The sequence below is a fragment of the Ornithorhynchus anatinus genome, chromosome 14, assembly GCF_004115215.2.
Source record: "Ornithorhynchus anatinus isolate Pmale09 chromosome 14, mOrnAna1.pri.v4, whole genome shotgun sequence".
NCBI classification, from domain to species: Eukaryota; Metazoa; Chordata; class Mammalia; order Monotremata; family Ornithorhynchidae; genus Ornithorhynchus; species Ornithorhynchus anatinus.
This window is the reverse complement of record NC_041741.1, coordinates 15,194,624-15,208,919: the sequence shown is the minus strand read 5'-3', so window position 1 is coordinate 15,208,919 and position 14,296 is coordinate 15,194,624. Positions and strand designations below refer to the sequence as shown.

The 14,296-nt window shown below is 53.9% G+C and overlaps 1 long non-coding RNA gene and 1 gene segment (V, D, J or C); both read right to left on the bottom strand.

The window, feature by feature from the left end:
* Positions 1–732: 732 nt before the first annotated feature.
* LOC114816511 lies at positions 733–3,039 on the bottom strand. Its single transcript, XR_003764293.2, has 2 exons — positions 2,458–3,039; positions 733–1,111 (listed from the first exon to the last, which is right to left on the bottom strand). It is a non-coding gene; the product is annotated as an uncharacterized LOC114816511 (long non-coding RNA).
* Positions 3,040–6,831: 3,792 nt separating this feature from the next.
* The window catches only part of LOC100076564, a 189,816-nt gene continuing 182,351 nt past the window's right edge, over positions 6,832–14,296 (bottom strand). Inside the window, 3 exon segments of the C gene segment in view lie at positions 6,832–7,387; positions 7,924–8,271; positions 9,348–9,641. Coding sequence covers positions 6,993–7,387; positions 7,924–8,271; positions 9,348–9,641 — 1,037 coding nt within the window.

Here is a 14,296-nt window from a genome sequence, read left to right as displayed (position 1 = left end):
GAATGGGAAAATGGACTCAGAGTGTGACCGGTAGAAAACTGGAGGGTACTGGGGGGAGCTGGGACAGTTGGGTGGAAAGGGATAAACCCAGAAGACCAGTATTGGAGGCCTGGAAAAGCCCTACTCTGCAAAGCGAACCACTCTCTGAGACCTCCTCCAGCTTCTTCTTCTGCTCCAGACACACTATGCTGGTAAGGAGGGGTCCAGAGGGGATGCAGAAGGCAGGCTCTCCCACTCTAGACCATAAGTTCCTCGTGGGCAGGGATCATGTCCACCAACTACTGGACTCTCTCAAATGCTTAGCCAGTGTTCTGCATCTAGTAAGCTCTCAATAAATACTATGATTGATTCCTGGAGTTTGGAGTTGCAGGTAAGACTGTGGACACCACCTCCCCCACCCCCTCCTTCCAGCAGCATGCCGTAGTGGATAGACCAGGGGCCTGGGAGTCAGAAGGTCATGGATTCTAATCCCAGCTCTGCCACTTGTCTGCTGTGTGACCTTAGGCAAGTCACTTAACTTTTCGGTGCCTCAGTTACCTCATCTGTAACTGAGAGACTGTGAGCCCCACATAGGACAGGGATGGTGTCCAACCCAATCTGCTTGAATCCACCCCAGTGCTTAGTACAGTGCCTGGCACATAGTAAGCGCTTTACAAATACCATATTATTATTATTATTATTATTCCAACCCCAGAGAGAAGCCCCTGGAGTCAGGGCCCAAGAGAAAGGAGGCAGAATCTCTGGCTGTTTATTACGTAGATAAAGCAGGGATGCAGGACACCGCTTAATGATGGAAGGTTAGAAAGGTCCGGAGATTATCTCCTGGGGACTGCCTTGTCCCTTGATGAACTGTGGAGGAAGCAGGGAGAGGAACAGGATGCCACAAGGCAGAGGTCAAAAGGCAAAGGCCCTTGAGTCTTGCAAAGCCTATCTCCCCTCCCCCTTGTCTCCAGGGGTGGGAGTGTTGGCTGGCCTGGGATGATCTGGCTGTCTCATCTCGGAATGCTCCACTCCCATCAGACACCCAGGGAAAAGAGGGTGAGATCCTGGATCCCAGGACTCCTGGTTGTGCCCCCAGAGATGGAGTTGAAGAGGAGAAGGGTCACTTCACCTGTGGGCCCAAGTGGGGGAGAGAGAGAGAGAGGAGTTATTATGGATCAGAGACACAAAATGATCAATTTTGGCAGAGATATATCAATCAATAAATCAATCAATGATATTGATGAAGCACTTCCTACATGCAGAGCACTGTAGTGCATAAGAGAGTAGAATTCAACAGAGTTGGTAGATTTGTTCCCTGCCTTCAAGGAGCTTACAGACTAGAGAGGGACAGATAGTATAGGCAGGCATATAGGGATCAGAGATCTCTGGGGCTTAAGTTGACGCGAAGCCATGTGTCTATCAGTCAACTTATCTGATTGTCATTCTGTCTCTCTGGCTGTATACCATCCTGACTGACAGTTCTGCTTCCCTGATTGTCTAATTATCAGTTTTCCTGAGGAACTGATGGTGCATTACCTGTCTAAATGATAGTCTGTCTGACAGTTTGGCTGTCCAATGAGATGTCTGCTGTGTGATTGTCAGGCTGCTGTCAGTCTGTTTGACAGGCCACCTATCTATCTGATTGTCCATCTACCCTTCTGTCTGTCTTCCTGTCTGACATCTTGTGGTCTGCCTGGGAGATTTTCAGTGTGAGTCAGTCAGTCCTGTGTGCCCAGAAACACATAAGTCCCCGTTTCCAACTCCCACCATCCACCATCTTTCTCCCACACCATCCACCCACACAACAGAGGCCAGAAATTTTCACTGAAATGGGGAGAAGAAACTCAGCCAGAGAAAGAGGCAGCAGAGTTCAGAGACCTAGAAAGATGAAGGTTATGGACGTAAGGTCATCGAGGGCAGGGAATGTGTCTAACAATTCTGTTGTATTGTACTCTCCCAAGCATTTACTAGAGGGCTCTGCACACAGTAAGCTCTCAATAAATACCACTGATTGATTATGGAGTCCCGAAGGAGACATACTCAGAGATCGAATAGCACATCATCAGAGTTTACCCGGTTATTATTACCGAATGTGCAACCCACTTGACCTGGCCCCATCTGAGAAGCAGTGTGGCTCAGTGGAAAGAACCCAGTCTTGGGAGTCAGAGGTCATGGGTTCTAATCACAGCTCTGCCACTTGTCAGCTGGGTGACTTTGGGCAAGTCACTTACCTTCTCTGGGCCTCGGTGGCCTCATCTGTAAAATTAGGATTGAGACTGTGAGCCCCATGAATGACAGGGACTGTGTCCAACCCAATCTGCTTGTATCCACCCCAGCGCTTAGTAGAGTGTCTGGCACATAGTTAAGCGCTTAACAAATACCATAATTATTATTATTATTATCTGGGCCCAGGGCCCCCTCCCCCTGACCAAGACCCCACCCACCAACAGACAGTCCCTCTCTGAGGGTTCTCACCCTCAATATTTGATGGGCGACAGAGGCTTCACCTTGAAGAGCGTCACTGTTGTGCTGTAGAACAAGCTGAGTAGGAACAGGGTAAGGAAGGTGACTGATGTGGGCCATAGTGTGGACTCCTGGTCTGTTTCCTCCACTCCTCCCTCATCCACCACTGGTAACTTCGGGAATGAACAGCAGGCCACGGTGGTCGGACAGTAGCATTCAGGTCCTGGAAATTCCGGGAAGGTCAGCGTACAGTTTTTATGTCTGAGAAGCACTGTAGAAACAGCCGGCAGCATGATCAGACAAGGCAGGTGGGAGGTAAAGTCTGGGCACCCAGACTGGTCTGGCTACCCTGAGTCAAGGGGTAGACTGATTCCAGAAACTTCTGGTTGTATGAGCGGGATGGCAGCTGGGCTCAAGGAGGGCTATGTGGAGAACCCAGCATTCCTTGGATTCTGGCCACAGCCTGCTTAGCAGTCACTGGGCCTCACTTTCCCCCTGTCTCCCATCAGGCCTGTCCTCCACCCCGGTGCCTCATGGTCTGGAGAGGAGGAATGATCCTGGCAGTGAGAAGAGGGAGCGAGTCGATCCAAGATGGCTTCAAGAGGCCAATCAGGAAAGACACACCCGTCCCTCAGACCTGCCAACCCAGAACACCCCTGGATAGTTAAGTCACCTGGGAAGAAGTTGGGGCAGGGACAAATATCCCTCCACTGTCCCCCAGGGGGGCAGAAGGGTTTCTCCTTGGAAAGAGGAGCCACAGTCTCTCTCCATCAAACTCCCCAGCACCTCACTCTCTTCACTATCTGGAAGTTCTTTCTTTGTCTAACCTCAGCCCTTTCAGCCGAAATTCTGGCCCGCCTTCTGACTTCAAGGGAGATGAAGGTGGATGGCTGATGAACCTCCAAGAAGCCCCAGGGTGGGAGGGAGAGGAAGAAAAAGCCAGACAAAAAGAGCCAATTCCACCCCTGAATAAGCCTTGGCCTGTGGGCAGTTCTGTTCTACACACTGGGGGAAAGACACCACAGAGCCAAATATGGGACAGAGAAGGGCAACTGGCATGATCAAGGGGAGGGAGAAAGTGTTAAACCACTAGAGAAGGAAAAGGACCAGGGCTCTGGAAGTCTGGAGAAGAGTATGCAGAGAGGGGATGGGATTACAGGTGGTGGGATCAGGGAAGGATGCCCAAGGTGAACACAAGTACTTCCAAAGTTCCACTCCACCAAGGCCAGGGGCTTCAGGGAGGCATGATCAAAACAAGCTCAAGGAGCTATTTCTTCACCTTCGGGGGATTCCCACAGGAAGCTGGGCAGCTGAAAACAGTAGATTATTCAAGAGGTTTTTTTTGATGGTATCTGTAAAGCACTTATTATGTACTGGGCACTGTACTAAGTGCTGGGGTAGGTACAAGTTAATCAGGTTGAACACAGTAGTCCCGGTCCCTGTCCCACATAAGACGCGCAGTTTCAATCCCCATTTTACCGATGAGATAATTGACTGACTCATGAACAAGAAGTGATGGATGACTGGAAGGTCAGCTAGGGGGCTTTTGGATCCCTCCACGAGGGCAAACAAACATCTGGGTGTCCCTGTCAGAGAGTCCCAAACTAGACTGGCACTGATCCAATGCAGGTGTTGTTGGTAGCCTGAAGGTCTGATAATAATAATAGCAACACATTCAATGCGCAAAATGCCTTTATTTCCCTACAGTACTTTTCTATCAGTGATCCTATTTTTTTATGGTATTTGTTAAGTGCTTACTGTGTGCCAGGCACTGTACTAAGCACTGGGGTAGATACAAGCTAATCAGGTTGAACACAGCCTATGTCTGACTTGGAGCTCACAGCATTAATCTCCATTTTACAATTGAGAGAACTGAGGCACAGAGAAGGTCATGCAGCAGACAAGTGGAGCTGGGATTAGAAACCAAATATAGGCCTGTGTGCTACCCACTAGCCAATGATGCTTTTCTAATTTTTTCTATTTATGTTCCCAGCATCCCTGTGATGAAAAAATTTTAACATCCTCAATTCACAGATGAGGAGATTGAGACCCAAAGAGACTAAGTGACTCTCCTCAGGTCACCCAGACAGCCAGGGATACAACAAGGCCTGCAACTCTGGTCCTCTGACTGCCAGCCCCTTGCTCTTTCCACCAGACCACACTACCGGTGTTTGGTTTCAGTTGGAGCTACGGAATAGCTTGCTTGACCGAACAACTCTGAGAGTCCCTCAGGACTCCTTTCCTCAGGACCTCCAAGTTCAATCTGCACTGCAGTCTCACACCCGACACCAGATTCCCCTTGATGTTTCAGAGCCAGGGAAAGAAAGGAGAAACTACTACTCTGACTCCCCACCCTGCCACACACACAACTCCCTCCCTGAGTGGGGAGGTTGGTCCCAGCTTAGTGCCTAGGGAATAGATTCCCCCCTCCCTAGGGGAGATATCCTCAGTGGGGAATGGAAGGGGCTGGCTACAAGGTCATCCACTGACTGGAGTGACCTGTACTGGGGCCACTGGCCAGAAAGGGTGAGGGCTCCCAGAGTGGCTGGCCAGTTCAGGCTGGATCTGGAGGGGAGAGGGAGGCCTAGGATGGAATAGGGGTGTCATGGGACAGGAGGTGGTCCAGGGAAGGGACTCTGCCCACTGTGAGGAGTTGCTGGACCAGAGGCTGGGATCCAAACCTGGACATAGGGACAGAGCTGATTCTGTGTGGGCCCACGCCCACAGCTGAGTTAGAGGACAGGGCAGTGGGTTCTGGCTTTGGAGCTGCTCTGCCTGTCCCAGGGGGCTAGGGTGGGAGAGGGAGAGAGAGGGAAAGGCTTGGATCCCTCTGTCTCCTGCTCTGCTATCCCTCCCTCTCCTCCTCTCCTTGGTTCATGGGCCCCAGACAAAAGCTCCTCAAGGAAGAGGCAGGGCCGTCCCAGGGTGGTGGGGCCTGGGGTCCTTCTCTCCCTTCCCGGATAGCTTGACAGGGTGGTCTTTGTGGGCTTAGGGGTAGGGGAAAAGAAAGAGTTTGGGATGATTTGGGATGGGAAGCATGGGGAGGAGGACTGGTGGTGCCAGGAGTAGGGGTGGGTGGCAGCTGAGAATTGGACAGTTCCACCAGATTGTGGTGTGTGTGTGTGTGTTTGTGTGTGTGTGTGTGTGTGTTTGGGAATAGGGGACAGGGAACAGTGGGTGCTGAGCCAGGGGACCCAGTACTGGAAAAGAACCTGAGTAACACGATCAAAGTTTACTCTTCCTTCCACGGGGGGAGGGGGGGGGTACACCTGGAAACCACGTGGTGTTGGGGGTGTTTGGAGTCAGGGAATGGAGCTATGGAGAGACCTCCATTTCCTGCCACTGGACTGACCATAATATGGCATGTCCTCCACTCCCTTCCCCTTCCTGCATCCCTTACCACCCACGGCCCTTCCCATAGGAGGCCATCCCAGGGGAGAGGTCTGTCCTCTGCCCCTATCACCCTAGGCAGCTTTGTTCCCAAACTGGGGGGCCTGGGGTGGTGTCTCTGAGGGCTCAGAATTGCATTGCCAATTCAGTGGGGTTTAGGGTGCTCAAGCTCAGAGCAGCTGGGATGTGGTGTTGGCCCATGTGTCCTCCCCTGGACCTGACTCCTCCACAGAAGACAGAATGAGACAACCAGGGCTTAAATGGCAAATGTGGCTTTAGCCCATGGAGGTTGTGTGGTGTGTGTTTGTGTGTGTGTGAGAGTGTGTGTGTTTGATGGGCAGCTTTTCACTAGTGCTGGCCCTGCAGCTGGGGAGTTGGAAGGGGAGGCACAGAGGGACCAGAGAAACAGTTTCTGGATGAGGAAAAGCTGGTGCATGGGTAGACTAAATGGACGGGGCTTCTTCAGGCAAGGAAGAGAAGGCTTGAGGGTCCTCAGGCCTGCAGAGGGCTCTTTAATCTTTCACAGAGCTGAAGCCCTATCGTTTGCCTTTTCCACCGAAGACCAAGTGAGAGGAACTAGACTTTCAGTGTAGCATGAGGTGTGCAGGCTAGACGGCAGAAAGAACTTTCCCTCAGCGAGTGAGAATTGAGAGAAACAGGAGACAGAGAGGGAGGGAAGCAGGGAATTCCTCTCCGGGTTGTTTTAGAACAAGAGAAGGCCATCGCCAGCTATGGACTGTTCTTCCAGCGTTTAGTTTAGTGCTCTGCACACAGTAAGCATATAATATGCTATTGCTACGACTATTATCCGACCGATGGCAAAGGCACAGCGCCCGGATGCAGGGGCCTCCCCAGGATGACCTCCCAGGAGGCCCCTCCAGTCCCTCCCAGAATGCTCGAGGCAATGAGAGGAAACCCTGTCAGTGCCTAAATCGGGCTGGGACTCAGGCTCCCGGACGGGACACAGACACCGAGGCCAGGGACAGGACTTTCCGAGTGCATCATGGTTTATTGAGCAGGTGACTCGTGCAGGTCCCCCCGCCCCACCAACCGTGGGCATTAATGGGCAGAGAGTAGGGTCAAGGAAGGGGTGTGTGTATGTGTGTGTGGAAGTGGCCGGGGTGAGGGGGGGAAGGGGGGACGGGCCAGGCTGATCCTTAGTAACAGGTGTTGGCCGCGTCGGACATGACCACGGTCAGGTTGACCGTGCTGGGTTTACCGGTGGAGTGGTCGAAGGTTTTCTGGGTGAAGTTGAGGGGCAGGGACTCGTGGCCCACTACACAGGAGAAGTTCTCCCCCTCTTTCCAGGTAGAGGTCTGGACGCGGAGGGTGCTGTACAGGAAGAACGTGGCGGAGCCCTCGCTGACCTCCCGCTGCGGGGAGCCGGTCACATAGTCCTTCCGGGGCACCTCCTGACCCCCCTTCAGCCATTTCACCATCAGTTCCTTGGGGCTGAAACCCCTCACCAGGCAGGTCAGAGTGGCCAACTCATTCAGGGCCAGCTCCTCGGCGGTAGGGGCCAGCAGGTGGACCTCAGGTCGGAACAGAGGGCCTAGGCACAGAGAGCAGAGGCAGAGTGGGTCAGGGGGAGAAGAAATGAGGCCCGCCCAGGAAGGAGAGCTCCAGTCCTCCAAGGGGACGTAGGCCTGGGAATCAGGAGACCCAGATTTTAATCCCGGCTCTGCCATTTGCCTGCTGGGTGACATTGCACCTTTTCTGTGCTTCAGTGTCTTCATGTGTTCTCCCTCCCTCTTGGACTGTGAGCCCCATGTTGGACCGGGACTGTGTCTGACCTGATTATCTTGTGCTTAGTACAGTGTTTGGTTCATAATATGTGTTCCACGAATATCACCATTATTATTTTTATCCAATTGGTTTGTTAAATTTGGACCTCTCTCAGTCTCTCTCTCCTCCAGGCTCTGTCTCTGTCTCTTTCCCCTTTCTGGTCTTCCCCACCTCCTTTTCATTCAGACGTTGGTTTCCATGACCCCACTGGGGTGGGATTGGGTCCTGCCCTTTGAACCCGCTCACTCTCTTCCTCGCCTCCATCCTCCCGGCCCCCATCAGAGCCTGGCAGGGTTCTCTTACCAGAAACCTTGGTGATGGTTTTGGTGACGGGTTTGGGCAGTTCCGGGTGGCTTACGGTGCAGGTGTATTTGTCTCCCCGCATCCACTCATCGGTGCAGACCTCCAGGGTGCTGGTGATGGTGTACTTGCCTTTGTCATCCTTCACCGCCGGGCCATCGACGGGCCTGGCGGTCCCGGAGAGCGGTGACCAGGAGAAGTTTACCCCTTTAACGTTGCTCACCCCGGTTAGTTCACAGGTCAGGTTGGCCCCTTTGTCGAGGAACAGGCTTTCCAGGGACGGGGGGTGCAGAGACACACTCACAGATGGGCAGTTTGAGCAGCATTCACATCCACAGTTTGAAACTGGGCCTACAGTTTGAAAAAAGAAAATAGTACATTGATCCCTGTCGTCTTACACTTCTCTATATCATGGTCCAGTGGAGCCACCATGATTGCCTTTGGGTGTCTGTTGCTCAGGTGCCCTCGGCAGTGCCCTGTCTTGTCTCTCGTCTGCCCCCGGCTGGTAATGATCCAGTCCAGCAAGTCCTCCTTTCGGTCCTTCTGCCCGCAGCTTCTTTAGGGCACCCTATTCATTCAATCGTATTTATTGAGTGCTTACTGTGTGCAGAGTACTGTACTGAGTACTTGGGAGAGACACATTCCCTGCCTTTATTGAGCGTTTACTATGTTCAGAGCACTGTACTAGTCACTTAGAAAAGTACAGTAGGGCTGATAGAGAGGAACCCTGCCTTGAGGGAGCTTACAGTCTACCCTGTGCAGAGCACTAAACTAAGTGCATGGGAGAGGCCAGTAGAGTAAGTTTCCTCTTCTTCCACTCCCTCTGTGTCACCCTGATTTGCCCCCCCTTATTCATCTCTCCCTCAGCCCCACAGCACTCATGTACATACCCATAATATATTTATTTATATTATTGTCTGTCTCTCCCTCTAAGCCATAAGGTCACTGTGGTCAGGGAACATGTCTACTCTGTTGTATTGCTATACTGTACTCTCCCAAGTGCTTAGTACAGTACTCTGCACACAGTAAGTGCTCAATAAATATGATTGATGGATTGATTAATTGATAAGTAGACATACTCCACGCATGGGAGAGTTCAAAAGAGCAAGTAGACACACCCTCCTCTTGCAGTGCTTACGGGTCCATTTTCTTTCTGTTTTTTGGATGAGGGCCAGCCAGAACAGAAAGAGAAAGTGATGAACCCAGAAATCTTTGGGTAGAGAAACTCTCCAAGGAGTTAGATGTGCCACTTAGGGGGTTGGCACAGTGATCCCCACAACCCCAGTGAGGAAGGCTAACTGGTCCTAGCTGGAGCCCTCCGGGGAGGATGGGAGAGAGGAGAGTGTCGGACCACCCCAGCCCAGGTTCCTGAGTGGCCTGGGTCATTCCCCACCCCTGTCACCCCACCTTACTGGCTGGGCTCTTACTTCTACATTTCACGTTGGCCGTTTTGCTGCTATCGTAGTGTTTCACATTGCATTGGTAGGTCTTGTCGTCAGGGCACTGGTTAGCCGGGAGGGTGAGCATGCTGCTCACAAGGTAGTACCCGTTGGACTCCAGCACGGCAGGGTAGGTCCTGACTGCGGACGAGGCCTGGTTGCCCCAGGTCACTTCCACCGGCTCAGGGAAGTAGCCCCTGACCAGGCAGCCAATGGACACTTGTTCTTCGGAGTTGGACCCGTAGGCATTCAGTGGGAAGATGGTCGGTGCGGTCTTGGTCGCTGGAACACAGAAAGTCAGGCGGGTGTCAGGGTAGATTCTTCAGGCACAGATAGTTTGGAGGTGAGATGGGGCAGGAGGGATGGAGAAGACTGGGAAGGAGAGGAGGAGCAGGGGAGGTAGAGATGGAGAGGACTGAGAAGGGGAGGAGGGGCATGGGTGAGAGAGATGGAGGAGTTAGAGAAAGGGGGGAGGAGTGGGGCAGAGGGGATGGAGGAGACTGAAATGGGGAAGAGGACCGGGGGTGGGAGGGATGCAGAGGGAGGCTGATAGGAGGATGATTGGGAGATGGGTCCAAGGCCCAGGAAGATGGAAACAGGTCCATGGGTCTGGGCTGGACATTTGGGAGGGCCTAGCTCCCTGGGAGTTGGAGAGGCCAAGCCCAGCAAACATAGCTGGCCGGCGGCCCATACCTTCACGTAACCCAGTGATCTAGTGGAAAGAGCACGAGCCTGGGAGTCAGAGGACCTTAGTTCTAATCCCAAAACTACCAAATGCTTGCTGCGTAACCTTGGATAACAACTTCTCTGTGCCTAGTTCCCTCAATTGTAAAGTGTTGATCATTATTATTATTATCACTATTAATAAATACCTGTCATCCCTCCTACTTAGACTGTGAGCCCCACGTGGGACAGGGACTGTGTCCGAACTAATTAACTTATACTTACCCCAACTCTTGGAACGGTGTTTGATACACAGTATGGTCTTAACAAATACCATAAAAACCCTCTCCCTCATCTGCCCCATTGGAGACTCTGAGAGTGGCAAAGCCCGGACCCCACAGAGAGCCACAAGGGAAGCTGGGTTCACTGACTCAGCCACCCTCGGGCCAATGTGGTGTCCTGTCCAGGGTCCAGGGAAGGGGAAGTTGAGGGGGAGACTGGGAATCGGGACCCTGCTGAGCTGGGGAGCAGGATGGGGGGGGCAAGAACAGGGAAAAGACATTAGGATGGGGGCAGGGAAGGAAGAGAGGAGTCTTGAAAGCGATCAGCCAAACTGATGCCTCCTCTCCCTTCATTCCCCACCTCATCTGCCTCATCTCAACACTCCCCCATGGCTTCAGCCAAAACAGGCCTGGATGGAATTGGGTCTGTCCTACTGATGGTCAGCTCCCAAAATCCAGTCCAGCCCAGCCTAGGCCTATCCCCAGCCCAGCCCAATCCCATGGGCGTGGGATTCTAGTACCCACAGACAGTGTTGGAAGAAACCAATGGACTGACTGCAAGGCCAGTGACCTGGCTAGGATTGGCAGTCTAGTCTATCAACAGGCACTCACTGGGGCTCTCCTGGGTGCCGAGCTTGGCTCTGCATCCTGGGCAGTGCCAACCAAGTCTCAGGGAGGCAGTGGGGCAGGACCTGATGGGGAAGTGGAAGTGGGGGCGGGGGGAGGGGGAGAGAGGGCACCAGGCAAACGGCCACCAGGTGGCAGCGTGTCCTACGTACTTGTCCCCGGGGACGGTGCCAACCCAGTGAAGGGTAGAGGCATTTCTGGGGCCTGGAGGGGCATCGTGAAACGGGGGAATCCCCTCCCCCCGCCAGGAAATCCCCAGTCTTTAACGAGGGGCTGCTTCCTGCTAGCCCGGAAACTCCGTGAGAGAGGCCTGGGCTGAGGAGGCAGAGAGCAGGGAGACCCAAAAAGTCACAAAAAGTCAGGGTTTGTAACTGTGAGGGAATCCAAACAGGGGCTCCTGGCCATGGAGAGGGACAGGCACATAAGGACCCCTCAAGAAAGGAGATTGCAATGGCAGACGCTTGGCTCTGGAAACCACGATTCTGCGCCTTTCACCCCCTTGATTGTTCTCAGGCTGCTGGCTGATTCCCCACACACCATTACTCCTGTCTCTCTGCTCTCCTCCCTCAGAGTTGCTCGGGACTCTGAGGAATCATGAGGAATCCGAGGTGGCCCTCACTCCCAGAGACCAGAGTGAATGGCCCCTTCCTGGAGATAGAGAGATGCCACTCCATTCCCCCTGAGCTCACCAGCCACCTCTCCCTGCTCGGCTCGTGAAGGTTCAGTTCCTGGCCCTTCTATGCTGGCTCTTGCCTCTCCCTGACCTGGCCCCTCTCAGACCGTCTTCTTCATGGGTTCCCTTCCGTGGGTGCCCTCTGGGTCCCCCTCAGCCTCCTCCCAGCCTCCTGGCCTTCCTCTGAGCTGGAGGGTAGTGGGATAGGTTCCAGGCTGAACCATTGGGCCCCTTGGTCATCCTGGGGCTTGCTCCACCAGGAGGGAAGGGCATGGAAGGCCTCCCACCTGGTCCTGGGGACCCTCCCTCCTCTCCTTGGGGACTGTAAGCAGCAACCTTCACCAGTGTGGAACGCCACTGCCACCAAACAGACACTTCCAGCTCCTCTGCCTCTCCCCTTAATCTAGTCTTCCCTGACTTCGCCACCCCATGGCTTCCCCCAATATACTATCCCCTCTTTAAGCTCACCCCATCTTCCTTCTCTCTAGGAGCTCCCCACAAACTCCCACCCCTGCCCAGCCCACCTCTGCTCTCTACCCCCAAAGCTTTCCTGGCTCCCCCAACTACCCACTCCTGCCTGCTCCCCCCCACCAACGCCTAAATTCTCTTCTCCAGGAGCTCCCCGCAAACTCCCACACCTGCCTGTTTCCCCTTGCAGTTTTCTAGTTCAGTCCATCTCTGTTCTCCCCCCAAGTTCCCACTTTTGCCTGCTCCCAGAACAGCTCCTACTTTCTCTTCTCCAGAAGCTCCCCTAAACTGCCATGCCCACCTGTTCCCCCTTGCAGTTTCCTAACCCAGTCCCTCTCCATTTCCCCAAACCCCCTAAATGGTCCCCTCAACCTCCCACCCCCTCCCTCCAGCACCCTTTAATCCCCTCGGCTGGGATTCCATGCCATCTAGAAGACCCTCAGGCCCCTTCCCCCCAGCTTCGCTCCTCAATTAGCACAACCCTAGGCTTCTCCTAGGTTTCCATGCCTTTCCCCTCACTCTGCCTGCTGCCTGCTGCCTCCTGCCCCTGAGCTCGATCCTCACCTGGGGTTTCTGGTCAGAGAGCCAGCTCAACTCCCCAGGTCTGACCCAAGCAGCTCAGGAAATCACCTCTCCTTCCCCACCACCCCAGCTTTCCTGACTCATACTGCTCCCCCCTGCCTCTGCCAAACCTTACAGAAATATCCTCAGCCCCTCCTGCCCTAACTCTGCTCTGCCCTTCCCTAACCCCTGGGGATTCACCCACTGAGATGCCACTATAGCCCTACTCCCCCTGCCTTTTCTCAGGGCCCCCTTGGGCTGCCAAGGCCAGGTATGCCCGTCTCCCTGGCCCCGTGTGGTCTGGGCAAGTCAGGGAAGTGTTGCTGGGCTCTTTGCAATCCTCTTTAGCCTACTTTAGGTGGCTGCAACCCTGACAGTGCTCCTTGGCCCACCCAGCTCTGCCCAGAACTCCCAGTTTCTCCTTGCCATTCCCCAACTCTCCCCTGCTCCTCCCACCTCACCTCTATGTTTTCTTCTTTCCAAACTCTGTCTTGCTTAACCTGCCTTCCCTATCTCCCTGGCTCTCCTGCCTCTCCTAACACTCCATAGCTCTTCAACACTCTTCTCTGCCCCCTCCATCTCTCCCAGCTCTCCCCTTTTCTCCTGGCTCTCCCAGCTCTCCCAGCCCTCCCATATCTTCCAGTTCTCTGGAGCCTCCCTCGTTCCCCCAGAGCTCTCCATCTCTCTCAGCTTTCCACTGCTCTCCTCGCTCTCTCGTCCTATCCCAGCTCTCCCCAGCTCCCCACTGCTCTCCTAGCTCTCCCCTTCTCTCCCAGCTCTCCTCTGCTCTCCTCATCTATCTCACCTCTCCCTAGATCCCCTGCTTTTTTCATCTATCCCAGTTCTCCCCTGCTTTCCCCAGCCTACACCTGCTTTCCCAAATTTCTCCATCTTTCCTGGAACTCCTCTACTCTCCACAGCTCTTCTAGCTCCCAGCTTCTTTCCCAGATCTCACTAGCTCTCTACTGCTCTCCTCATCTATCCCAGATCTCTGCTCTCCCCTGCTCTCTTAGCTCTCCCCTCTCTCCAAGCTCTTCCTAGCCCTTCCCAGTTCACCCCAGCTCTCCCAGGTCTCTCAAGTTTTCCTAACTCTCCCCAGCTCTCCCCAGCTTTCCCCAACTCTCCCAACTTTTCCCAGCTCTCCCTGGCTCTCCCCAACTTTCCTAGCTCTTCCTAGCTCTTCCCAGATCTCTCCTGCTCTCCTCATCTATCCCAGATCCCACCTGCTCTCCCGTGATCTCCTAGCTCTCCCTGGCTCTCTCCAGCTCTCCCAGCTCTTCTTAGCTCTCCCCAGCTCTCCCCAACTTTCCTAGCTCTTCCTAGCTCTCCCCAGCTCTCCCCTGCTTTCCCATGATCTCCCAGCTCTCCTTAGCTCACCCCAGCTCTCCAAGTTCTTCCTAGCTCTCCTCAGTTCTCCCCAGCTCTTTCCAACTCTCCCAGCTCACCCCAGATCTCCCCAACTCTCCCAGCTCTTTCTAGATCTTCCCAGATCTCCCTTGCTCTCCTCATCTATCCCAGATCCCACCTGCTCTCTCATGATCTCCTAGCTCTCCTTAGCTCACTCCAGCTCTCCGAGCTCCTCCTAGCTCTCCCCAGTTCTCCCTGGCTCTCCCCAGCTCTCCCAGCTCTTCCTAGCTCTCCCAAGCTCTCCCCAGCTCTCCCCA